This window comes from Hibiscus syriacus, unplaced genomic scaffold (assembly GCF_006381635.1).
Source record: "Hibiscus syriacus cultivar Baekdansim isolate YM2019G1 unplaced genomic scaffold, ASM638163v2 tig00003041_pilon, whole genome shotgun sequence".
Lineage (NCBI taxonomy): Eukaryota > Viridiplantae > Streptophyta > Magnoliopsida > Malvales > Malvaceae > Hibiscus > Hibiscus syriacus.
Genome location: NW_024061960.1, coordinates 1,099,584 through 1,124,790, shown reverse-complemented (window position 1 = coordinate 1,124,790; position 25,207 = coordinate 1,099,584). Strand labels below are relative to the sequence as shown.

The 25,207-nt window shown below is 36.5% G+C and overlaps 1 protein-coding gene and 1 pseudogene across 1 annotated transcript; both read left to right on the top strand.

Moving 5' to 3' along the window:
• The first annotated feature begins 1,929 nt into the window (after positions 1–1,929).
• LOC120167740 lies at positions 1,930–20,168 on the top strand (annotated as a pseudogene).
• Positions 20,169–22,911: 2,743 nt separating this feature from the next.
• LOC120167731 lies at positions 22,912–25,207 on the top strand. Its single transcript, XM_039176660.1, has 4 exons — positions 22,912–23,451; positions 23,532–23,651; positions 24,451–24,806; positions 25,079–25,207. The coding sequence occupies exons 1-4, from the start codon at positions 22,971–22,973 to the stop codon at positions 25,205–25,207; spliced, it is 1,086 nt and encodes a 361-aa protein (XP_039032591.1). The 5' UTR covers positions 22,912–22,970.

Below are 25,207 nucleotides of genomic sequence, written 5' to 3'. Positions count from 1 at the left end.
CTTTTAGAGATAGATTTGTTGTGTTGTACCAAATTTAAAAAAAAAATTAAGATGCATGAACTAAATTACTTTAGTGATTAAAGGGATGGTTGTTATTTTTGAAGGTAATAGGTTTGAGCACCAGAGACAACAAGGATATTTGACAATGTTTTCAAAATCGGATCGGACATTGAACCGGTGAAGGTACTGGTTCACTGGTTCAACCGCGGTTCGAACCGCGGTTGAACCGGATTTTATATAAAATAATATATTTTTTTAATTTTACATAATATTCAAAGCAATATTAATATATATGTAACACTTTTTTTAAGTTTACAATATTAAAAGGTATAAAAATATCACAAGTCATAACATGTATAAATGAAAAACCGTAAAATCAAGTGAAACAAAATGATTCAAATCAACTACAACATAATATTTAAGGTAAAACATATCAAATAATAAATATAATTATATAACTATAATCAAAAAAATAAAATTGGGGTTTAAAAAAATCATAACAAATGATGTCATTTGGTTTAATTGTTTTAAAAAAAACAATCTCACATGGCTAAGAAACATAGAAGGGTATCCCAAAAGTTTAAAGAGTAAAAATATGAGAACAAAACAATCCCACATGGCTAAGAAACATAGAAGAGCATCCCAACTTACTTCTATAAATAATAGAGGTAATTTGACATTCAAAATCATGGAGCCTTTTGGTGAGCACAAAGCGAACTATTCTTTCGCTTCAATTAAGCTCAAATTTTAGGCTTCAATCGAACTTCTAAATTTTTTTTTGAGTTCGAGCCTTTTCGATTTCAAGTTTTAATATTATATTTCGAGTTGATAATTTTTAGCTCGTGAGTTTTTGAGTCGAGTTGAGCTTACTTTTAAAGTTTTCGAGGTCGAGTCGAGCTCAGCAATACTCGAATTTGACTCAGCTCGTTGAACAAACGACGTTGTTTGGTTTAATTTTTTTTAAAGAAAAAAAGTGAACCGGCAGTTCAAACCGGTTTTGCCGGTTTTCAGCCGGTTCACCCCGGTTTTCAGCCGGTTCTTTACCGGTTCTGTGCTAATCCGGTTTTGGGAGTTAACCGGACCAGACAGGCCACCGGTTCACGGTTCAACCGGTCAAACCGACTGGTCCGGTCCGGTTTTAATAACATTAGTATTTGAACTTTCATTGTCAATTAATTAAAAATCTCTAAAATAAATATTACATTGTAATCTTCCTACATTAATGAAAAAAAGAATAATTTAAGATGATTTTAATATAAAATATTATCATATTCAATTAAAAAATTATATAAATTTATAACATTTTAAGTTATGACCAAAAAGTTATATTACGGGGATTTATGACTTATAACCGAAAATATTATATATTTTCAGTTACAACAGATTTATCACGCTTTTAACTTTATACTAACAAGTTGTATTTTAAACTTTTCTATTTTTTATTGAATTGAATTTTTTATATCATACACCGCAACAAAATTAGAAATTTATTCTTTTCGCATGAAATACATTAATAGGGGCAATAACTTGGAGCGTGTGATGACGCGCACAAAGGATGAGAGATAGAGTGAAAATATATATTCCTACTGGTTTAGGTCCCTAGTAGTTGCTCCCTTGTCTCTCCTACTTCATCATATCATCACCTATTATGTCAGCACCACTCCATTGTTTTCCCTAACAGTCCACTTGTTTTTGGTCAAATAAATAAAAGCTATTTTAGTAGAAAAAAATTAAAAATTAAATTAAATTTTTATTTGATTTTTAACTTGAAAATATATATATATACATATAACAAATTAGTACAAATATCTTTTGGTCGATATAGATTTAAAAAGATTTAATTATTCTTAAAACTCTCAACTTTTGAAAGAAAAAAAAAACAATGTGGCTCTTAAATTGTTGTGTTCTTCAACCAGACTATTAAAATTTATGAAAGAGTCGTGTTTATCAATTCGGAATGTCCGGTTCTTCAAACTGCAGTTCAACAGGGGCACTAGTGCCATGCAACATTATGTAGCAACCCGTCCAATGTTCATTGATGTGGAAGTGATGAATTCAGCACTAATTTAGTTCTTGGTGACTGAATTTCTCCAAACTATGTTGGGCGTTGTCTTTCTAAATTATACAAAGAAATTACAGGCCAAGAGATTAGTTATATTTATATAAATTCAAAGGCTTGAATTCATCAAAAAGAATTCTTGTATCTATGTTGTTTCTCCCGCAGATACTGTATGAAAAAGAAGCTGCCACAATTATGGCAGTATTCCCTTCTCCTAATGATGTTATGTCAATCTTAGTTCAGGTGCCTTGATTATGTCCTTCATGTTCCCATATTATTGCATTTTTTCAATGCAGATGCAGCACCATTATGAGTAATTTTTTTTTCTAATTATGGCTGGTTTCCTAAGTCACTTGCAGCGAGTTACTTCTCTTTTGGACAAATTACTGGAGAAGCCATCTCTTGCCGCGTCCCATGGTGGAAGGTGGAATTTTATTGGTAAGTAAACTTATAGAAGAAGCATCCACATAATCTTTTTCTAACGGTAAGTAGAAGTAAGGATTGACTTTATATCATATTTCACTTGAGGCTTCAGTATCTGAGAGTGTTAGCTGTGGCGTATGAGAAGACTCAAGAACTTGCTAGAGACCGGCGAGCTGTTGGATGTGGTGATTTGGATGTTGAAGGTAACAATATCACAGTATCTCCTTTGCAGATCACCTTGTTGTGCATTGTCATTCTATAATGTTAAATGCATTTTTGGAATCAGATACATTGTTATTTGATTAAAGTAGACAGTTTAGGGTTGGTTATTTGGAACTACTGATGAGATTAAATAAAAATAGTCCAAAATAGATTATGATCGCGTCAGATGAATTTGGAAATGTTAAATGGAAATGTATAATGTCGCATTACAATCAAGAGAGGTGACATGAGTGAAACAAATGTTAGTTTTTGGCAAAAATTGGTCAAATCCCACATTGAAAATTAACAAATGATGGAAAAATTCTTAGCCTATAAATAGAACATTTCCCTTTGGTTAAATGTATGTCAATCACCAAAATACAAGTGGTGTACTAGAAAGCTATTAGCTATATTAGTAGAGAATTTAAAATTCTCTTGGGGTGTACTTTAGCTTTTGGGCATGTGTGAGAGTTAAATATTTTGTAGTGTGGTTGTAATAATTTTCCACATAGTAAATATTTTTTTCTCTTGGTTGTCTTTTGACAACGCCTGTGGTTTTTCTCCATTTGGGAGTTTTCCACGTTAAAAAGAATTTATTCTCTTGGGGTGTACTTTAACTTTTGGGCATGTGTGAGAGTTAAATATTTTGTAGTGTGGTTGTAATAATTTTCCACATAGTAAATATTTTTTTCTCTTGGTTGTCTTTTGACAACGCCTGTGGTTTTTCTCCATTTTGAGAGTTTTTCACGTTAAATTATTGTGTTTTTTCTCTTTTATTTTTTAAGTAATTTTGTTAATGTTGTGATCTAAAGGTTTTGTTGGATTACAAGGGGTTTATTTTCCCAACAATTGGTATCGGAGTCAATGGTTTGGTAAAAGATAAACTTTAAGGCGGTGTAGGAATTTCTTTAAAATTCTTAGTATGCTCTGTGGTTGTGGCTTTATCCGATCTTCTACATCAGAAAAGATTTTTTAGAAATTGTTGTGGTCCAACTGGAGGTCCTTTAAATACGTTATTGTGTTTATTGAGTGTGGTATTGTGTAAGTAAGTGCAGCCAAGAAAGTTTTGTCACAAAGGCTATAATCGCCTAAGGAGGTTGGGACTTAAGCAGTACCATTTGTGTCCCCCCAATCTTTCCTGGAAACTTTCTTAGTGCATTTTGTAGACACAATTGTTCACTCATTATTCACGTGTGAGATCACTGTAGCATTGTTGAGCAAAAATGAGTTTCAGATTTGATATTGAGAAATTTGATGGGAGAATTAATTTTGGGTTGTGGTAAGTATAAGTCAAGGATATACTAATCCAGTCTGGATTGTATAAGGCCTTAAAGGGAAATCCAGCTTCTTTGTCCGAAGGAAAGGAACCAGATAAACCTAATGACAACAGTGGAGACAAGGGAAAATCCAAGATGAGTGAAGAAGAATGGGAGGAGTTAGACATGAGAGCAGCAAGTCAGATTCGTCTCTGTCTAACCAAAAATGTTCTTGCTAATGTTGCTAGATGGTCATCAACAAAAGAGCTTTAGGAAAAGCTTGAGGAAATGTATCAAGCTAAAAGTCTTTCAAATAGGTTATATTTGAAGGAGAAATTTCACAAATTGCAAATGGAAGAAGGTACAAAAATTTATGACCACCTTAGTGCACTAAATGGGATTGTTTCTGAACTGGAATCTATTGGAGTGGAGATTGATGATGAAGATAAAGCATTGAGACTTATTTGGTCTCTTCCATCTTCCTATGAGCACATGCAAACCGTTTTAATGTACGGGAAAGAGAATGTGAATTTTTCAGAAGTGACAAGTAAGCTGATTTCGGAAGAAAGAAGGCTAAAAATGGAGAGAACAAATCTTCTGATAGTGGAGCATTGCCGGTTTGTGGAAATAGGAAGAAGTATAAAGGCTCCAAATGGAAAATTATATGCTGGAGATGTGGGCAACCTGGACATCTAAAGAAGGATTGCAAAAACGGTGGAGCTAATTCGGCTAATGGCTCCAAAAGTGATGCTACTAATGTAGTCGTCTTTGAAAATGAAGAATATGAATTTGCTTTGTAAAGAAAGATATATATCCTCATGGCATGATAGCTACCTTTTCGCGTGTTGTGAGTACTATAAAATATACGCAAATAATGTGCAAGTATACACAATCGCTCAAGTAATATAATGATGAGTGAGTATCGTCTCCACAGGGATTGGGTGAAATTACGAAAGTCTAACCAAAGCAACGCACTAAATTATCTAAGTATAGTTAGTCTTGATATATACAAATGTCACGGTAATGGAAATGTGTATGCTGGTGAATGTGGATTGATGGTGTGATGGTGTAGCAAATGGAAATGCAGTGGCAATGATGGATGTTTAATATTGAGTATGGTGAAATGTCAAGGCAATGAGAAATGGTAAAAACAGTAAATAAAAAGATAAATAAAATAAGAAGAAAATAATCCTCACGTGACAAGCTTCCAATGAAATGAATGGTAAGGATTGGTCTAAGGTTGCTAAACTTATTTCTCAAGTATATCTAAGCTATCTTGTCTTTACTTACTCGACAGGGCTTTCCTAAGGTGTTCAAAAGAACCTAACAGAATAGGATGCCAAGGCATCTGCTCTCACTCAACGATGTTGGACAGCCTACCCTATTGATGAAGACACCCTTTTTAGTCGTTGAAATCCTATCCTAGTCTCTTTCGAAATCTAAGGGATTAAGTTATAATATTCCTAGGCCAGTTCAAAGCCCCTTGAAAATACCATAACCCATTGCTTATGAGGATCTTATCTTGCGTTTCTTCCGAATACTTACAAGTATTTTTAGTTTAGGATTCTTCCGAATACCTAACCTTCATCTAAGAGATGGACATTTCCATGCCTCTTACAAGCCTAGATGGTGAAGCATTCATAAGCAAAGCAAATAAAGAACCAAAATAAACTTAAATATACCATTAAAAATAAAGTTTAAACAACCATTCAACCAACCACCACCAAATAAGTTAGTTCATGGTGGGGTTCGAAATATCCAAACACAAAGTCATGAAAATTCGTTCCAACAACCCACAAAATAATATAAAGAAATAGCAGCAAAAAGGGAAGTGAGAAGAAGCCTTTGACGCGCCACCAGAGGTCTCCTCTTGGCCACCACGAACCACCTAGCTCGCTAGCTCCTTTCGACGCCTAGCTTGCCACTCCTTGGAGCTTTATCAATGGAGGAATATTCCAAGGAAGAAGAAAGGAAAAAGAGAAAATAAAAATCTGATTTTTCTGCTCTATGCATGTGCTCACTCTTCTCTCTTCTCTCTCCCATGAGGTGTCATATATAATAAATAAAATATCTAGGGGTAATGATGAGTTTGTTAGGTGCAAAATACCCCTCATACCCCTAGAATCACATTTTGTGCATGAATCTTATCCTCCAAGTGGCAGTGGTCCATTGGTAGCTCTGGCAGGTGGTTACAGCAGTCCTCCACGTGCAGGGACAGCTGTCCAGTGCCAACTGTCTTGATGCAGAAATATCTTTTTATCCTTTTCTGCGCCAGAAATGCCAAGGCATTTCAATCTGCTCTAGCAACGTGTGATGCCGCGGCATTACTTCCCAAAGAATCCTTTTTCTTGCTATTCCCTGCACACCATAGACAAACTGCACCTTTCCCTCAAACAGCACCATTGAGAAATAAAATAGTACAACCACCACAAATGCAACTATATGCAACTACATGATCCTAAAATGACTAAAATGAGCTTTTAAACAAACAATAACTTAAGTGAAAAAGGCTTTAAAAGTAGCCTTTTTAGGAAGTTAACACACCCCCAAACTTAAGCTATTGCTTGTCCTCAAGTAATGGATAGCAGTTACATAAGCATAATGTCATGGAAAAGTTTGATAGTAAGACAGTAGGACAAAATTGAATTTCAACCCTCAGAACGATAGGCTTCAACATGCTAGACTTATCAAGAATTCAAGTACTTTTCTTTAGGTCAAAATCCTTTGTGGTAGTGTGTGTGCGTGATTGTATCCAATCTATACTTAGCGAATTTAGACAATTTCTAATCAAGTTCTCTAGTTTTTGTCAAGGCATTTACTTATCATTAAGCACATTTTTACTCCCTTTTTTTTTGATGCTGTTACGAAGGGAGTCAGCTCATCACACCTACTCTCCCACACTCTAGATGAAAGGGAGCATACCTTCCATCCCCGGGCTAGTTAAGTAGAGTTATCCAGTGACTTCTTTCATTCACTCATATGCATGAGGCTTCCATTTATTAAAGAAAGTTCCAGGAAATGCCACGGCAAAGAGGAGTGTCCCTCTACAGCTATGCTTAAGCATTTATTCACAGTTTCATTTCTAAGGGAGTTTGTTTTTGATTTTCCTTTTAAACACCATACTATATTTCAATGCCAAGACTAACTAAAGTTCCTTAATAAAAATTTCCTAAATTTTCTAAGTATAGAGAACATACAAATCGTGTAAATATTTTTCACCAAGCATCAAGCCCTAGAGTGAGTTCTATCATTCTCAATAGTCATTTACATTCAGATTCTAGCCTAACAAAATTATCATCATCGGGTATCCTCAAAACATTTTATCTAACTGTCCTACCATTTACTGATGCCATGGCATAATACTATGCTAATGCTATCATGCATATGACCTACCAAGAACACTACCTCCCCCAAACTTAAGGGAAGCATTGTCCTCGATGCTTTAAAGAGAACCAAACTAACTAAAAACTATATGTTATGCAATGAAATGCAACTAAATGAAAATGGATGCAAAAGAGGTACCTCAATGTTTACGTGATGGTGGTACTTTGGAGGTGCTAGCACCTCCTCGTCGGGTGCGCTTCCGGATAGGTGCTGGGCTGGACTCGGAAGAATTGGAGTAATAGTGCGCAATGCGTCCAGCCGTGGTCTTGGTGCGGCGACCACTACATTGTGCAGGAGAAGGATTGGGTGCTGGGACGGGGCTGGGTGTTTCTTCGACAGGGACAGTGGGCGGATATTCAGGAGTCTTGGACCGGTGTGTATCAGGAGTAGGGTCATCAGCAGGAGGATCAGGTGCATCGTGCTCAGGCTCTGGAGATGCCTCGGCATTAAATGCCGGCAGAATTTCGTCTGGGAATCCAGGAAAATTCCGTTGTCCGTGGGGAATGATTTCTTGAAAGAATGATTCCACCACAGCATCTCTATGCTTCACATATCCAAAGAAGTTACGGATGTCACCGTGTAAAGCATGCAGTTGAGCTTGAGTCTGCGTCACAGCTTCCTCGAGAGAAAGTAACCTTGCCTCGGCATTCGATTCTATAGCACCTACAAATTGCTCATGAACAGGGTCGTTAGACTTGGGATTTTCAATTCCCAACAACAGTGGAAGTCTAGCCCTAGTGATGCCCGATAATCTAGGTAAAATTTCATCAAAAGCATTTTCCTCAACCTTTTTCTTATGACATAAAGCGGTAATTAAATTAGGAAACACCAAAGCACTTGCCTTTTTACCCAAACAGTCGTTAACTTGCTGAACAATGATACGACCCACATCGATCGAACGGGATACCATTATAGAATGTAAAAGCAATAAGCGTGAAAGTGATACCGTAGTGTTGTGGGAGGTGGGCATTAATTTATGCTTGAGAAAGTGATTCCATAGCTTTGTGCGCGGCTGAAGGCGTTCCCGGTTGACCGAGTATCGGCTCGTCTGGCGACCATTCCACTCAGTGTTTTCGAAACAAATGTCCTCCAAGACCCCATCGTATGTGTTGCTATCGGCTTCCTCTTCGAACGTGGCATGGTTATCCACAACATCCTGCAAATGAAAATAACAATTAATAGCAGTGGATGTAAAACGGATTTGCTTACCTCGAATGAAGATGGAGTGTTGATTGGGCTTGGAAAGATTCGCATAGAACTCCTTAACTAATGAGGCGTTCACCGAACCAGGATGACGAGCAAACTTCTGCCATTTGAGTGGCGTCACGATGTCCATAACATCGGGTCCAAAACCACCATCGGTTTCCTCGGTAAAAATAAATCCTAACTCAAAAAAGAGTTTTCGGTTCTTGAAGTTTTGGAACCGAGCCTTAGCCTCATCGTTCTCAAACTGTTGCCAAGCGGTCGTGTCAGTTGGAGCTGGTCTTGAGCGCACCATTTTCAGTGTTTTTGAAGTAAGAAAAATGAAAAAGGAAGAAGCTTTTGAAAGCTTTAAAAACTTGGATGTATTTCGGCTATGGAGAAATAACAAAGAAAGAAGATGAATGAAAGAAAGAGAAAAGGTAAAAGTTAAAATGAAAGAGAAAAATTAATAATGAAAGATAAAAGAAAAAGTTAAAAATTTGGGAGAGAAAAGGGGTGATAGGAAGGTTAAGAGATAAATTAGTGGGTGGGGGTTGTGCGTGTATGGGGAAGGAAAAACTGCCAAAAAGCAATGATGTGATGGGATAAAAACTGTGGAAAGAGAAAAGAAATGTCAGAAATTAAATTAAAAAGAAACAAATCAAAAGAATATCTCTCTAATTAATGCTTTGTCCTTTCCTCCCTTTGGTAACCGCTCCTTGTACGGTTTGCAGCAGTGTGGTCCCTACAAATCAGATCAAAAATTAATTACAAATTAAAATAAAATAAAACTAAAGAAAAAACTTGAATGTTAAATTTTATTTATGCACAGACACAAATTCAATGTCGAGGCATCGAATTTTGGTTCTCCTCTGGGCACGCTTCAGTATCGTGCAGCCGTAACACGTCCTTGTTGTGCGGTGGTGGAATTCCATTGTAGGCTTTCAGATGTTGGCCATTAACCTTGAAGATCTTCCCATTGTCTATTCTCTTAATGTCAACAGCTCCATGGGGATAGACATAATGCACCTCAAATGGCCCTGACCATCGAGATTTTAGCTTCCCAAGAAAGAGTTTAAGTCTGGAGTTGTAAAGCAAGACTTGTTGCCCCACATGAAAATGCCGTGGCATCAGTTTTTGGTCATGCCACTTCTTGGTTTTCTCCTTGTATATCCGAGCATTCTCATATGCTTGTGCTCTAAACTCTTCCATTTCATTAAGTTCTAATAATCTCTGCTCCCCAGCTAGTTGAGCATCGAAATTCAATCGCTTGATAGCCCAATAAGCTTTATGTTCAAACTCAACCGGGAGATGACAAGCTTTACCATACACTAACTTGAAGGGTAACATCCCCAAAGGAGTTTTGAATGCTATTCTGTACGCCCAAAGTGCTTCATCCAACTTTGGCGACCAATCCTTTCGCTTTGGGTTCACCACTTTCTCTAAAATCTGCTTGATCTCTCGATTAGATATCTCAGCCTGGCCATTTGTCTGCGGATGATATGCCGTGGCAATCTTGTGTCGAACTCCATATCTCAGCAATGCCTTGGCAATCAACTTGTTATCAAAATGGGTTCCTTCATCACTGATGATAGCACGAGGTACTCCAAACCGAGTGAAAATATACTTGTGCAAAAACTTGAGTACGGTCTTGGAGTCATTCTTTGAAGTTGCTATTGCTTCCACCCACTTTGACATATAATCCACAGCAAGCAATATATATAATTTTCCTTCAGAAGATGGGAATGGTCCCATGAAGTCGATGCCCCATACATCAAACAGCTCTATCTCCAAAATATTTTGCAGCGGCATCTCATGTCGTCTAGAGATGTTTCTAGTCCGTTGGCATCGATCACATCCTTTGTAAAATGCTTGGGCATCTCTAAACAAAGTTGGCCAGTAAAATCCTGATTGCAGGACCTTAGCAGCAGTCCTTGTTCCACCAAAATGGCCTCCACTTGGGGCCGAATGACAATGGTACAAAATATTACTTTGCTCCTCTTCAGGAACACATCGTCTAATGAGCTGATCGGCACAATGTTTGAACAGATATGGCTCATCCCAAAAATAGTGCCTTGTATCGTGCTTGAACTTCTTTTTAGCCTGACTATTCAAATCAAAAGGCACAATTCCACTAACAAGAAAATTAACAAGGTCAGCGTACCACGGGATTGCCGCGGCATATAAAATTTTCTCATCAGGAAATTCCTCTTGGATATCTACAGTGTCATGGCATTCAGAATTGTTCTCTATCCTAGATAAGTGATCAGCAACTTGATTTTCAGTTCCTTTTCTATCTACCACCTCTAAGTCAAATTCTTGCAAAAGTAAGATCCACCTAATAAGTCTAGGCTTGGCATCCTTTTTGTTCACTAAGTATTTTATAGCCGAATGATCAGTGTGAACAATAACTTTAGTGCCTATTAGGTAAGGTCTAAATTTATCAAAAGCAAATACCACGGCAAGTAATTCTTTCTTAGTGGTGGTGTAGTTCAATTGTGCTTCATTTAAAGTGCGACTAGAGTAATAAATAACATGAAAAGTTTTACCTCGGCGTTGCCCCAAAACAGCTCCTACGGCATAGTCGCTTGCATCACACATCAGCTCAAATGGTGATGTCCAGTCGGGAGGGACTACAATGGGTGCCGAGATCAGTTGTCGTTTCAGCTTAGTAAATGCGCCGAGGCATAATTCGTCAAACACAAAGGGTTGGTTTTGTTGAAGCAATGTGCACAAGGGCTTAGAAATCTTGGAGAAGTCTTTGATAAATCTTCTATAAAATCCAGCATGTCCAAGAAAACTTCTTATTCCCTTGACCGAAGTTGGTGGTGGCAATTTTTCAATCACTTCAATTTTCGCCTTGTCTACCTCAATACCCTTGTGTGAAATTTTGTGGCCTAATACAATACCTTCAGTCACCATGAAGCGACATTTTTCCCAGTTTAAGACCAACTTAGCCTCTTCGCATCTCTTGAGAACTTTTTCTAAATTGCCGAGGCATCGTTCAAAATCATCCCCACAAACAGAAAAGTCATCCATGAAGATCTCCAGAAAATCCTCAACCATATCTGAAAATATAGCTTGCATACAGTGCTGAAACGTTGCCGGGGCATTACAGAGTCCAAAAGGCATCCTCCTAAAGGCAAAAGTACCATAGGGACAAGTAAATGTAGTCTTCTCCTGGTCCTCTGGTGCGATGGCAATTTGATTGTACCCCGAGTACCCATCCAAAAAGCAATAGAATGCTTTGCCGGTAAATCGATCCAATATTTGGTCGATGAAAGGTAGAGGAAAGTGGTCCTTCTTCGTAGCTTTGTTGAGTTTTCGATAGTCCATGCATATCCTCCATCCGGTAACAGTGCAAGTGGGTAATAGCTCATTATCCTCTTTCGTAACCACCGTCGTGCCTCCTTTCTTCGGAACACATTGGACAGGGCTCACCCATGAGCTATTGGAGATAGGGTAGATCACTCCAGCATCAAGCCATTTCAGAATTTCTTTCATAACCACTTGCTTCATAACAGGGTTGAGTCTTCTTTGTGGTTCAATTGAATTGCCGTGGCAATCTTCTAGCAGAATCTTGTGCATACAGATCATGGGACTAATGCTTTTCAAATCGGCCATAGTCCAACCAATTACTTTCTTATACTGCATCAAAACACTTAACAAACTTTGCTCTTGGTTAGCAGTAAGGTTAGCGGAAATAATCACCGGTAAAGTCTCATCGCTACCTAAGTAAACATATTTAAGATGCCCTGGCAAAGTCTTAAGCTCTAGATTGGGTGCATGCAATAATGAAGGCTTAGGAGAAATGAATTCATCAAAATTCAGAGGTTCAAAATTCATACCTGATCTAACTTGTACTAAGCTAGATTGCTCCTCCAAAATTGGAAAGTCGTCGGACTCCACTAAGCTTTCATCATCCACCCAATATTCATTTTCTGCTAGCTGAATGAAGTTGTTCTGGCAAAGATGTTCAGTCTCTTCTTCAATCACTGAGTTCAATTCAGAAATGCCTTGGCATTCTTCAGTGTCATCAACATATTTGAGTGTTCTAAAAACATTGACAGTCACACACTGATCAGTCACTCTCATGGTGAGTTCACCTTTTTCACAATCTATCAAGATACGTCCAGTGGCTAGGAAAGGTCTTCCCAGAATGATTGGTGCCTTGGCATCAACTTCGCAGTCCAGAATTAAGAAGTCGACTGGAAACACAAACTTGTCCACCCTTACTATGATATCCTCGACTCTCCCTTCAGGTTTAACATGGGATTTGTCGGCAAGTTGTAAAATAACTGAGGTGGGTCTTGCATCTCCTATGCCAAGCTTCAAGAATATCGATTTTGGCATTAAGTTGACACTTGAACCAAGATCACATAAAGCCTTTCCAATGAAATTAGCTCCAATTGAACAAGGAATAATGAAGCTTCCCGTATCATTTTTCTTTGGCGGCAACTTACTCAATGAAGAACAAAATTCTGTTGCCGTGGCAACAGTCTCTACTTTCCTCTTCTTGGTACAGATGTCCTTCAGAAATTTGGCATACATCGGCATCTGTTCAACAGCTTCCAAGAGAGGTATATTGATATGGAGCTGATCAAGAATGTCTACAAACTTCTTGAACTGAACTTCATCATTGTGCTTCTTCAATCTTTGCGGGAAGGGTGGGGGAGGTCTAGCTTCCTTAACTGTAGGCATAGAATTTTCTTTTGCCTTGGCATCAGAATCTGGTACCTTGGCAGAATCCTCCTCTTTTTCCTTCTCAGAAACTCTATCATCTTGTAATTCAGCTTCAGTAGTGGGATTAGAATCATCATGCTATGGCCCACTATCCTTGACTTGTCGATTGATTTATGTTCCACTCCTAAGAGTTAACAGATTGCAGTGCTCTTTTCGAGGCCCTTTAGTGACTTCAGTATCACTTGGCAAACGTCCTTGCTGACGCTCTTGCAATGCCGTAGCAATCTGACCAACTTGACCTTCCAAAGCTCTCAGAGACGAGCTATGGCTTTGAAGTAAGGCGCCTTGACTATAAAGTAAAGCTCCTTGATTCTTAATTGAAGTAGAATGGTCTTGCAACATTGTCTTCGTAGTAGATATGACTTCTTGAATTGTAGCTTCTAAGGAACTTATGCTCGCTGAAGATGAAGCTCCTTTGTTAGCATTATGCCATGGCATAGCATTTTGGTAACTTTGAGGCTCATTGTGATTCTGCTGCCTAGTAGGTTGATTAGCATTGTGGGCTCCTTGATTTCCCCATGAAAAATTAGGATGCTGACACCATCCAGCATTATAAGTGTTTGAGTAAGGATTGTTGCTGCCTCGATTGTAATTGACTACAAAGTTGATGGACTCATGGTTGGTTGGGCATTCGCTCTCGTGATGATTGCCTTGGCATAACAGACATGCCAGACTAGTTGGTTTCACTTCCTTCACATCAGTGGAACATTGTAAGTTCTTCAACATATTAGTAATAGCGGAAAGTTGAGCGGACACCGAATCTTTGGCTTCAAACTCAAATGCTCCAGGTGCTCTCCTCCCACTCCCAAGTCTTGAGGAAGGAAATTGATAATCATTGTTAGCAATTATGTCCAAGATAGCAAACGCCTCCGTAGGTGATTTATCCAGCAATGTCCCATTTGCCGAGGCATCCAGTAACATCCTCGTGGGTGCATTGACTCCATTATAGAACATGACTACTTGAGTCCAATCATGAAAACCATGATTTGAACACTTTCGAAGCAAACTCTTGTAACGATCCCAACACTCATACATGGATTCGTCGTCTCCCTGGCGAAAAGATGATATTTTATTCCTTAGCTGCGTATTCATATTTGGTGGGTTGTACCTCAATAAGAAGCTCTTGCAAAGATCGGCCCATGATTCCATCGAACCGGCTGGTACACCACTCAACCAAGCCCTTGCTCGGTAACGCAATGAATACGGAAAAAGCTTTAATTTCAGAAAATCCTCATGCACTCCTTCTTGGCGGAAAGAATCACAAACTTCCAGAAAATTGCGAATGTGTTGCCTGGCATCTTCAGTTGGCATACCCCCAAACTGCCCAATGGAATTCAACATGTTGAACATGACTGGTTTCAGCTCGAAATGTGCAGCTTAAATTTCGGGTGCCACAATCCCAGGATTCAGATCATCCAGCATCGGATTTAAATGATCTCGAATAACACGAGGCCTGATAGCAGGTTCAGCATTGTTTAATGCCTCGTCATTCTGATTTCCGTCATCTTGACCAATGCCTTGGTTTCCAATCTGATACATATTTCTTTGAGAACGTCTTCTTCTTCTAAAGAGTCTTTCAATCTCAGGTTCTATTGGTTCCAAAGGCTCTTCAGAATTTCTTCTAGGCATACACTAAATAAACCTGAAAAATAAAACAAAAATATCAAGTAAACTATACAAAAATAAAAAAATGCAAAATAAAATGCTCTGGCAAAACTAAATAACTTCAGGCTGCCAATCCCCGGCAACGGCGCCAAAAACTTGTTCGCGTGTTGTGAGTACTATAAAATATACGCAAATAATGTGCAAGTATACACAATCGCTCAAGTAATATAATGATGAGTGAGTATCGTCTCCACAGGGATTGGGTGAAATTACGAAAATCTAACCAAAGCAACACACTAAATTATCTAAGTATAGTTAGTCTTGATATATACAAATGTCACGGTAATGGAAATGTGTATGCTGGTGAATGTGGATTGATGGTGTGATGGTGTAGCAAATGGAAATGCAGTGGCAATGATGGATGTTTAATATTGAGTATGGTGAAATGTCAAGGCAATGAGAAATGGTAAAAATAGTAAATAAAAAGATAAATAAAATAAGAAGAAAATAATCCTCACGTGACAAGCTTCCAATGAAATGAATGGTAAGGATTGGTCTAAGGTTGCTAAACTTATTTCTCAAGTATATCTAAGCTATCTTGTCTTTACTTACTCGACAGGGCTTTCCTAAGGTGTTCAAAAGAACCTAACAGAATAGGATGCCAAGGCATCTGCTCTCACTCAACGATGTTGGACAGCCTACCCTATTGATGAAGACACCCTTTTTAGTCGTTGAAATCCTATCCTAGTCTCTTCCGAGATCTAAGGGATTAAGTTATAATATTCCTAGGCCGGTTCAAAGCCCCTTGAAAATACCATAACCCATTGCTTATGAGGATCTTATCTTGTGTTTCTTCCGAATACTTACAAGTATTTTTAGTTTAGGATTCTTCCGAATACCTAACCTTCATCTAAGAGATGGACATTTCCATGCCTCTTACAAGCCTAGATGGTGAAGCATTCATAAGCAAAGCAAATAAAGAACCAAAATAAACTTAAATATACCATTAAAAATAAAGTTTAAACAACCATTCAACCAACCACCACCAAATAAGTTAGTTCATGGTGGGGTTCGAAATATCCAAACACAAAGTCATGAAAATTCGTTCCAACAACCCACAAAATAATATAAAGAAATAGCAGCAAAAAGGGAAGTGAGAAGAAGCCTTCGACGCGCCACCGGAGGTCTCCTCTCGGCCACCACGAACCACCTAGCTCGCTAGCTCTTTTCGGCGCCTAGCTTGCCACTCCTTGGAGCTTTATCAATGGAGGAATATTCCAAGGAAGAAGAAAGGAAAAAGAGAAAATAAAAATCTGATTTTTCTGCTCTATGCATGTGCTCACTCTCCTCTCTTCTCTCTCCCATGAGGTGTCATATAATAATAAATAAAATATATAGGGGTAATGATGAGTTTGTTGGGTGCAAAATACCCCTCATACCCCTAGAATCACATTTTGTGCATGAATCTTATCCTCCAAGTGGCAGTGGTCCATTGGTAGCTCTGGCAGGTGGTTACAGCAGTCCTCCACGCGCAGGGACAGCTGTCCAGTGCCAGCTGTCCTGATGCAGAAATATCTTTTTGTCCTTTTCTGCGCCAGAAATGCCAAGGCATTTCAATCTGCTCTAGCAACGTGTGATGCCGCGACATTACTTCCCAAAGAATCCTTTTTCTTGCTATTCCCTGCACACCATAGACAAACTGCACCTTTCCCTCAAACAGCACCATTGAGAAATAAAATAGTACAACCACCACAAATGCAATTATATGCAACTACATGATCCTAAAATGACTAAAATGAGCTTTTAAACAAACAATAACTTAAGTGAAAAAGGCTTTAAAAGTAGCCTTTTTAGGAAGTTAACACCAATTAAGTTGCCATGGAAAAGGATGTATGAAAAGGTAGCATGTCCACATTTACACATGGGCATTGGTTGACAGTTGATGCAAGGTGTGTGGTGGAATTGATGTCGATGGCTAATGAACTTCCTAGAAAGTCAACATTAGAAGTTGCACCATAACTTATTAGCAGTTTTTCGACATGAACTGGTCAAGGTAAAAATTCTTGGAGTTAGTGAATTCCAAGTGTGTATACTCTTTTGGTGGAGTATGACAATTCTTGTTTTTTAGAATTGTGACTATCATAGCTGATGGTGTTATTGAGGTAGCTGTTGTTTTTATGGTGAAGAATTGTATGGAATTTTTGCCAATGTGGAGATTTGTTAGTTTTTGACAAAAATTGGCCAAATCTCACATTGGAAATTAACAAAGGATGGAAAAATTCTTAACCTATAAATAGAACATTTCCCTTTGGTTAAATGTATGTCAATTACCAAAATAAAAGTGGTGTATTAGAAGGCTATTAGTTTTACTAGTAGAGAATTTAAAGGGAAATTCTCTTGGGGTGTACTTTAGCTTTTGGGCATGTGTGAGAGTTAAATAGTTTGTAGTGTGGTTGTAATAATTTTCCACATAGTAAATATTTTTTCTCTTGGTTGTCTTTTGACAATGTGGTTTTTCTCCATTTGGGAGTTTTCCACGTTAAATTATTGTGTTTTGTTTCTCTTTTATTTTTCAAGTATTTTTGTTAATGTTGTGATCTATATGGATTGTTGGATTACAAGAGGTTTATTTTCCCAACAACAAATGTGAAAGTACCCACTCTCAATAGCTATTTTATGCTCCTTGTATGACTAAATCAGAAATTTGTTTTTATTACGGGTCTTGCAGAGTCTCTTTTTTCTTCTCACAAGGATGAATATACTGAACATGAGCAAGCCTCTCTTAAACAACTGTATCAAGCCAAGGTTTGCATTTAGTTCACCTAAAGATTCAATGCTTTATTTGCTTCATTGTTGCAGCCTGTAACATCTGTGATGCTGTGCAGTTGGAAGAACTGCGTGCTGAAAGCCAGAAAGTCTCAGAGTTAAGTGTAACAATAGGGCGTTCTAGAGGGGCTTCAGTGGCTCCCCCCCCCCCCGGAGATATCTGTTGCAGCTGTAACCGAGTATGTGTGGTGGAATGAAGAAGCAATATCCAGATGCACGTTATTTTCTTTGTTGGTAATAATTTATCCACTTTTCAAAGTTATGCTCACTTAGTTCTGTGCAGTTTCTCTGCATGTCACGAGACATGACTGAAGGTACTGGACTGAACACCTACATGGGGATGTAGGGGAACAAATTGAGGGTTTCCAATGTTTCTATTAACTATATTGCTCTTGAAATTTGTTTAAATCTTAGCATTCTGGGGTTTCTTAGGCTCCATTTGGGCAAATATTATGTTTCAAAACTTTTAAACAGTACAATTCAAAGGCCGTATCCACCACCATGACTGGTTTGTTAAAAAGAAACCAAGGCTGGGTGGAGAGAAAGAAACCATATATAATGACTTAAATGTCATCAATGATTAATTTATTGTAATGTCTTTGACAGCCAGCTACACTTGCAGCCAATGTAAGAGCAGTGTTCGCTTGCTTACTCGACCAAGTAAGTTGGTTAATTAAGCATACCATTCTACTTGTTAGCCAATACATTAATTGCAATGTCTCATTTTTCAGGTTAGCCTATACATAACAGATGGACTTGAACGGGCTAGAGATAACTTGACTGAAGCTGCAGGTTTGAGGGAAAGATTTGTGATAGGTACAAGTGTTAGTAGAAGGGTGGCTGCTGCAGCTACTTCTCAGGTACATAACTAATTGTGATTTATCTTATTCATTTTAAGTTTCAATTTAATGAAAAATAATGCAAATAAGGGTGGCTAATTAATTGATGAGCAGGCAGAAGCTGCTGTAGCTTCCGGTGAAAACAGTTTCAAATCTTTCATGGTCGCAGTACAATGTTCTGGCAGTAGTGTGGTCATAATTCAGGAAGTACATCGATGTCTTGGTTGTTTCTTACAGAAAAGTGCACATATGAAAGAATATTTTGGTTTCATGGTTTTGAATTAATCTTACCTTTCATCTGCAGTACTTTGCAAATTCTATATCTCGGCTCTTATTGCCTGTGGACGGTGCTCATGCTGCTGCTTGTGAAGAAATGGCAACAGCAATGTCTAGCGCGGAGGGTGATGCTTATAAAGGTGCCTATTTTAACTTCATTTATGTTCCTCTTTGTTGACTACTTGATGATTGAACTAAACAAATTCAGTTTTCTGTTGTAGATCTCTTCTATAGCCATGTCTAGAGTTGTTGCTTATCTTTCTCGAGTCCTCGAGGCTGCATTCACTGCATTAGAGGGTCTTACCAAACAAGCATTTCAGACTGAACTGGTATGATGTTTATAATTTTAATTCCCTTGATTATTGTTTATATATTTCTATGACTTTTGAGTCTACTAAATTACTCTATGTGTACACTAGATATTGAACAAATTACTCTCACACATCAAGAACTTCATTCAACCAACTTATATAAAACTGTGTTTCGTCGTTCATCCATTCATTTGAAATAGTTCTTTAAGTGAGGCATCATCCCTTGATAATATTCAGCAATTTTGTTTTATGTGGTAGACTCTGGTTTGATGTGGAGTCAAATAGCTAGTTGTATTATACGATTGGTGAAGGAGGTATCTGTTGAATCTAAGGCCCACCAAGTAAGGGACACATCAAGGGATGGACCTAGAGGGGGTGGGTGAGGATGGTCAGCCCCCTAAAAATTTCAAATTTTTATATTTTATATATTTTCTTTTGAAAATATGTTCCCCTAAAATTTTATAATTTCTCCCCTAAACTTTACAAGTTCACTCCTCCTAACATAAAATTTTGTACTCGTCCCTAGACACATGGTAGTTAGACAACTATCAAGTTCAAACAAATTTGCTCTAGAGCCTTGGAAAGTAGTAGGCCATGGTGCCAGCATTTATTGATTGTTTGGACTCAAAAGATGGTGAAAATTTTCTATAGGACAACTCTCAAGTTCAAACAATTTCTTGATCCTATCTCAATCAACCCAAACTCGAAAAACCACTTGAATACAAAAATAACCCGGACTTGAAGTTTACTATATAGTTGTATTTTACAAATATTAACTTTGCAACTTTAAATTATGTTCTTACTTGGTGTATGCAGTTCATAATAAATGATGATCTACTAAGTCGATTGGCTTAAAAGAAATGATGACATTATGAAAGTTTCAAATTGAAATCTATTAGGTATAAAAAATTGAAAAGAAAAGATGAGATGAAAGGGGTCATTTTTGTTTGTGAAGGTTGCTAGTTTTGATTCGGGTATTGTATTACTCTGGTTTATTCAGCTTAGAGACGACTACAAGAGTGCGAAACTGGCATCCAGGCTTAGCTCCTTGTGGTCCAGTTGAGGTCCCATCTAGTGACAGATGCAAGTGTTCAAATCCGAATTTCGTTACGCCGGTTATCTATTCTTACTGATGGTATTTACCTTAAAGTTCTATTTATATTCATCTCATACAAAAAATTTTGTTGTTAATATATGCGTATTTACAACCCTAAAAATATTTTTAGATTCGTCGTGGTCTATCTATTCTCTCCTTGGCGAGAGCTGGTATAGCCTTATTGAATCGACTGCATTAGATTCATTTTGTCCCCCCCTCCCTAATTCTTTTCTATTTTCTTCTTTGTTCATAATCTTATAAACATGTCTGATTGGTAAGGTGAAAGTATTTTTTTTAATTTTGTTTGGTACTGTAAATTATAATTACATAATTATATAAATATAAATAACAAAATATGTTTGGTAGTTTCTAACTTGTTAACCTGTCTACTGGAATAAGAATAATCGGCTTGTTACGTTTCACGAGTTCACATATCAGACCACAGGCGGCAATATTCGATGTAGCGAGTACTTGACGATTTAGTTCCCTATTTATTTTATTTTATGATTTTTTTCTAATATAAATGAGAAATGAGATAATTAAATGTAACACTTTTGCCTACATAGGTATTTTATTAAATTTATAATTTTATTCATAATAGAAATAATTTGTATAACAATAACATTTTTAAAGGACTATTATTTTCAAGCATACATGCGTACCTAATGTGAAATTCTAAAATGGTAGCTTAATTTAAGATTAAAAATCGATAGAAACGAATATGATTGAAAAACATAAAATTTTAAGTTAGACAAAACATAAAATCAGTGATGGAACATGTGAAGGCGGAAGGGGATATAGCCTATCCCAACTGTTACGGTTTAATTGTATTTTAAGTCTTTAAAAATTTTAAAACCATTAAAATTAAGTCCTGACCCTCCTAAAATTTTTTGGTTTAATTATTTTTTAAGACATTATCAGTTTTAAAGTTAAATGAAACTAAAAGAGAAGACTTATCTAGGGATGTGCATGGGTCGGGACGGGTTGGGTTTTTAGCCTCTCCGACCTCGATTTATGAACATATTTCTTATATCCGACCTCGTCCCATCCTGATAAATTTTAGTTTTCTTCCACCCGAACCCTTTCTGATTTTTAGGCTAAACCCGACCCCAATCCTACCCAAACTGAATATATTAATATTTTAAAATAATTAAATATATATTTTATATATTTATAATTATTTATTATAATTTTAAATGGTTAAAATAGTATATTTTATAATATTTTTATATTTTTAATAATTTAAAAACATATTTTAATAATATAAAATTAAAATTCCTAAAATATTAAATATATTTTATATAAAAAAATATAAATTAACCGGGTCGGGTCAGATCGATGATTTTTTTACCTTAAACGCAATCTCGCCCCGCTCGAACTTATATACTATATAAACCTCCCTGAACCTCAAAATTTTTAAAAAAAATGTTTTTATAGAGTCGAGTCGAGACTCATAGGGTTCGAGTATTTTGATTATCCTTAGACTTATAAAAAAAACATCAAAAAGAGAAAACATAAACAAGAGGCTAAGTGAAAACTTATTCTCCACTAAGGTGTGTTTGTTTGACGTAAAACCAATTACGGAATTGGTTTTCCCCGAAATCTCATATTTGTTTCATGTAATTCGTTTTCTGGAAAATATTTTTCCGTGTTTGTTTCACGTAATTCGTTTTCCGAAAAATGTTTTCCCGTGTTTGTTTCACGTAATTCGTTTTCCGGAATGTAATTCATTTTCTTAATAACAGAATTTTCTTTGTGTTTTCTGTAAAATGACTTACGGATTCATTTTCCGTAATTCATTTTCCGAACTTTTCACTTCAAAGCAAAAATACTCAAAATAATTTTATTTTATGAATTTAATATTAATAAAATATTTTAATATCATTTTCATCAAAATATTAATTATTAAAATATTTAAAATATATTTATTAATATTTATAATAATATAATATTATATTTTTAATATTATATAAAATAATCAATTATATTATAATAATATAAGATATTATATTTTTATTTTAATAATATATAATAATTTTTTATATATTTAATAATGAATAATATTATTTATATATTTAAATAATATTTTCGTAAAGATATTTAAAATATACTAATTAATATTTTTAAAATATAATATAACACTATTACTTTAATAAATAATTAATATAATATATAATATTTTATTTCACTAAAATATACCAATATTAATATTTTTATTAATAAAATTATAAAAATAATATTTAATAATAAATAAATTATTTTAATATTTTAAAATAATAATATTAAGTTTTATGATAAATAATATTATTTATTATATTTAATATTTGTAATAAATAATTTTTAAAAAACTCTTCAACTAGTAGAAAAAAGGTTTAAATAATATCTTTCAAACATCATAAAATATTTTTCAGATGTTTTCCAGAAATGTAATTCATTTTTCAGAAATGTAATTCATTTTCCAGAATTCAAATTCCAATAATTCATTTTTCAGTAATTCAAATTTCAATAATTCAAATTTCAGTAATTCATTTTCCGAAAAATCAATTACAGCCAATCAAACAGAATTAAAAAAAAAAGTTCTCCTCTAATCTAACAACTGTAGCGAATATTAAAAGTTTTTTTTTAAAAAAAAAGTGAAGTAAATAAATCGTTCTTCTTTGTAAATGGTCTTCATATCTTCCTCTTCACCCTAATTTGCATGATTTCCAAACCCTAACTTATTTTCTTTTATACAAAATAACAGCTTCTTCGAACGAACGGCAAGTTTCCATGGACACGCGTCGTGTCTCACGTGCCGTCCCCAGAGTCCGCCAAGTCGGCTTCTTCACCCCCAACACGCCGGCGCAGCACCCTCCTCCTACACGCTCCCAATCAGGCCCTCCAACCTCCGATTCGCCGCCACTCTCTGAATCTCCCGCCAGCAACACCCTCTCTCCGGTCATGATTCCGCCGGCGCGTCACCTCTCCGACAACCTTGGCGGACGCACCTCCGCTCTTCCCGTTCCTGGACGTGGAAACGCTGGAGATCATGCTACTGTCGGAAGCTACAACCCCTCGGAGTCGGTGTTGTGGTTGGAGTCACCCACTCGTAGTCGAATTAGTGATGAAGAGTTCTCGGAGGGGACGGACTGGTATCGGAGGAGTAATTCAGCGAAGTTTGCGACAAGTTTGCCCAGTGGCGGTTTCAATTTCTCTCCAGTGAAGCAACCGGAAAGTGTTGCTGCACTTGAAGCTAAGAATCCACTGCCTGGTATTAATGTTTCTTTAGATATAATAAGTTTCAAAGTATTTGGAATAACTGGGGTTTCCTAAAACAAAGTTTCATTGCAGAAAAAAGCGAAGCGCAAAAGGAGCAGGCATCAAATTCAAAACCTCTAAAAGCGAAAACAACGAAGGCTGAGAGGCGTGCCTTGCAGGAATCTCAACGGGCTGCTAAAGCTGCTTCTAAAGGTTCAAAACAGTCTTTTCTTCATTTTATGCCTATGGGTAACTTTGAAGTACTGTTATTTGAATTAAACTGAACAAAATATATAGTTTATCTGATTGTCCCTTTCATCCCAAAGTAGGTTAGTTTTAACATATATTAGTAATATTTGCGAAATTGATGGTGGATGTGGGAAACATTAGAGACTAGGATTGGGTATTTGAAAACAGATCTAAAGGATGCAGTACAAATATGTTGGAAATGACATGTGACTCAAAGAAACATGCAAGGTATAATGATTACCATACAATTAATAAATACTGTACTTATTTATCTAACTGTATTTATGTCTTAAATTGCAAATGCCGTATAATTTTTATATATGATTATTATAAACGATTTTCTCTGGTTCATATTGTAATCAGTTGCAAACTTTCCCCCTTGCCTTAAAGTAAGAGGTTCCTAATCTCATTGAAAGAGAAATAGATATTACGAAGCGGGTTCATCATCAAAGTCTAGCTTTATTTGTTTTCTAATCTAATGAGCCAAGTTTGAATAATTAGCAAGCAGCTCAACTAGTTTCTGGTTTCAACTCCTATGACATTCAAGAATTGAATAGCTTCTTGAAGTCTGTTAGCGTTTACTTAGTATTTGTTCATGTTTGTTAACATAGGCAATGGCTTTTCTGATTTTGATGAAAGATGAGTTTTGTTACATTCATTTTATGTTTATATTTGTTCTGACCAATTGCACTCAGTTTTCTATTGGCATATAATTTGTTAGCTTTGCCCTTGGCACTAAAAGGTTTTAATTTTAATTTTATAGCTGAGGCAAATAAATCCAGTACACCTGGAGGAGCTGCTTCTTCTAAACACATGAAGCAGCCACCACAAAAGAAAGATGGTCCTCCAGCTGCATCTTCAGTTGCTGCTTCTGAAAGAATAGGAGTTGATCGGCCAGTAGAGAAAGAGAGGAAGAAAGATCTTCCTCCTCCACGTATGCAATTTGATGATGCGAGTCGTGTGGGTAAGGCTAAAAGGCGGTCTGTATTGAATCAACCTGAAGCTAGGAATAGAGTTGAACTCTTTCGCCATCTTCCGCCACACAAAAATGGATCTCAGCTTCCTTATTTGGAATCAAAATTTTTTGAACTTCATGAGATGCATCCTGCTGTGTACAAGGTACTCTTACCTCTTAGTTAAAGTTGAGCTTTTTCAGCCTTCCTATCTGACCAATTGTCTAAAGGGAAGTAAATGGAAGTTCCTTATTGTAGCTGTTTCTGCAATTTAACTTTTAATTTTATAATTTTGACAAAAATGAAAAATAAAAGAGGGGTGGTGGGGTAGATGTTTCCCCTTTAAAAATTTGATGCATGCTAAATATCCTGGATAATGATAACATTGACAATGCAAACTTATCGTTGAGAACGCTACATCAACCTTTGATTTGTTAGCTTCATGAACTCCTTTTCTGTTTTTCTCTTTCTCGAAGTTTTAAAGGTTCTGTTATTTCAAATTCTGTAAATTTCGGTGTACTTGGTGTGAGGATATATTGTGGGAACTGGGAAACAGAATCAGAATGA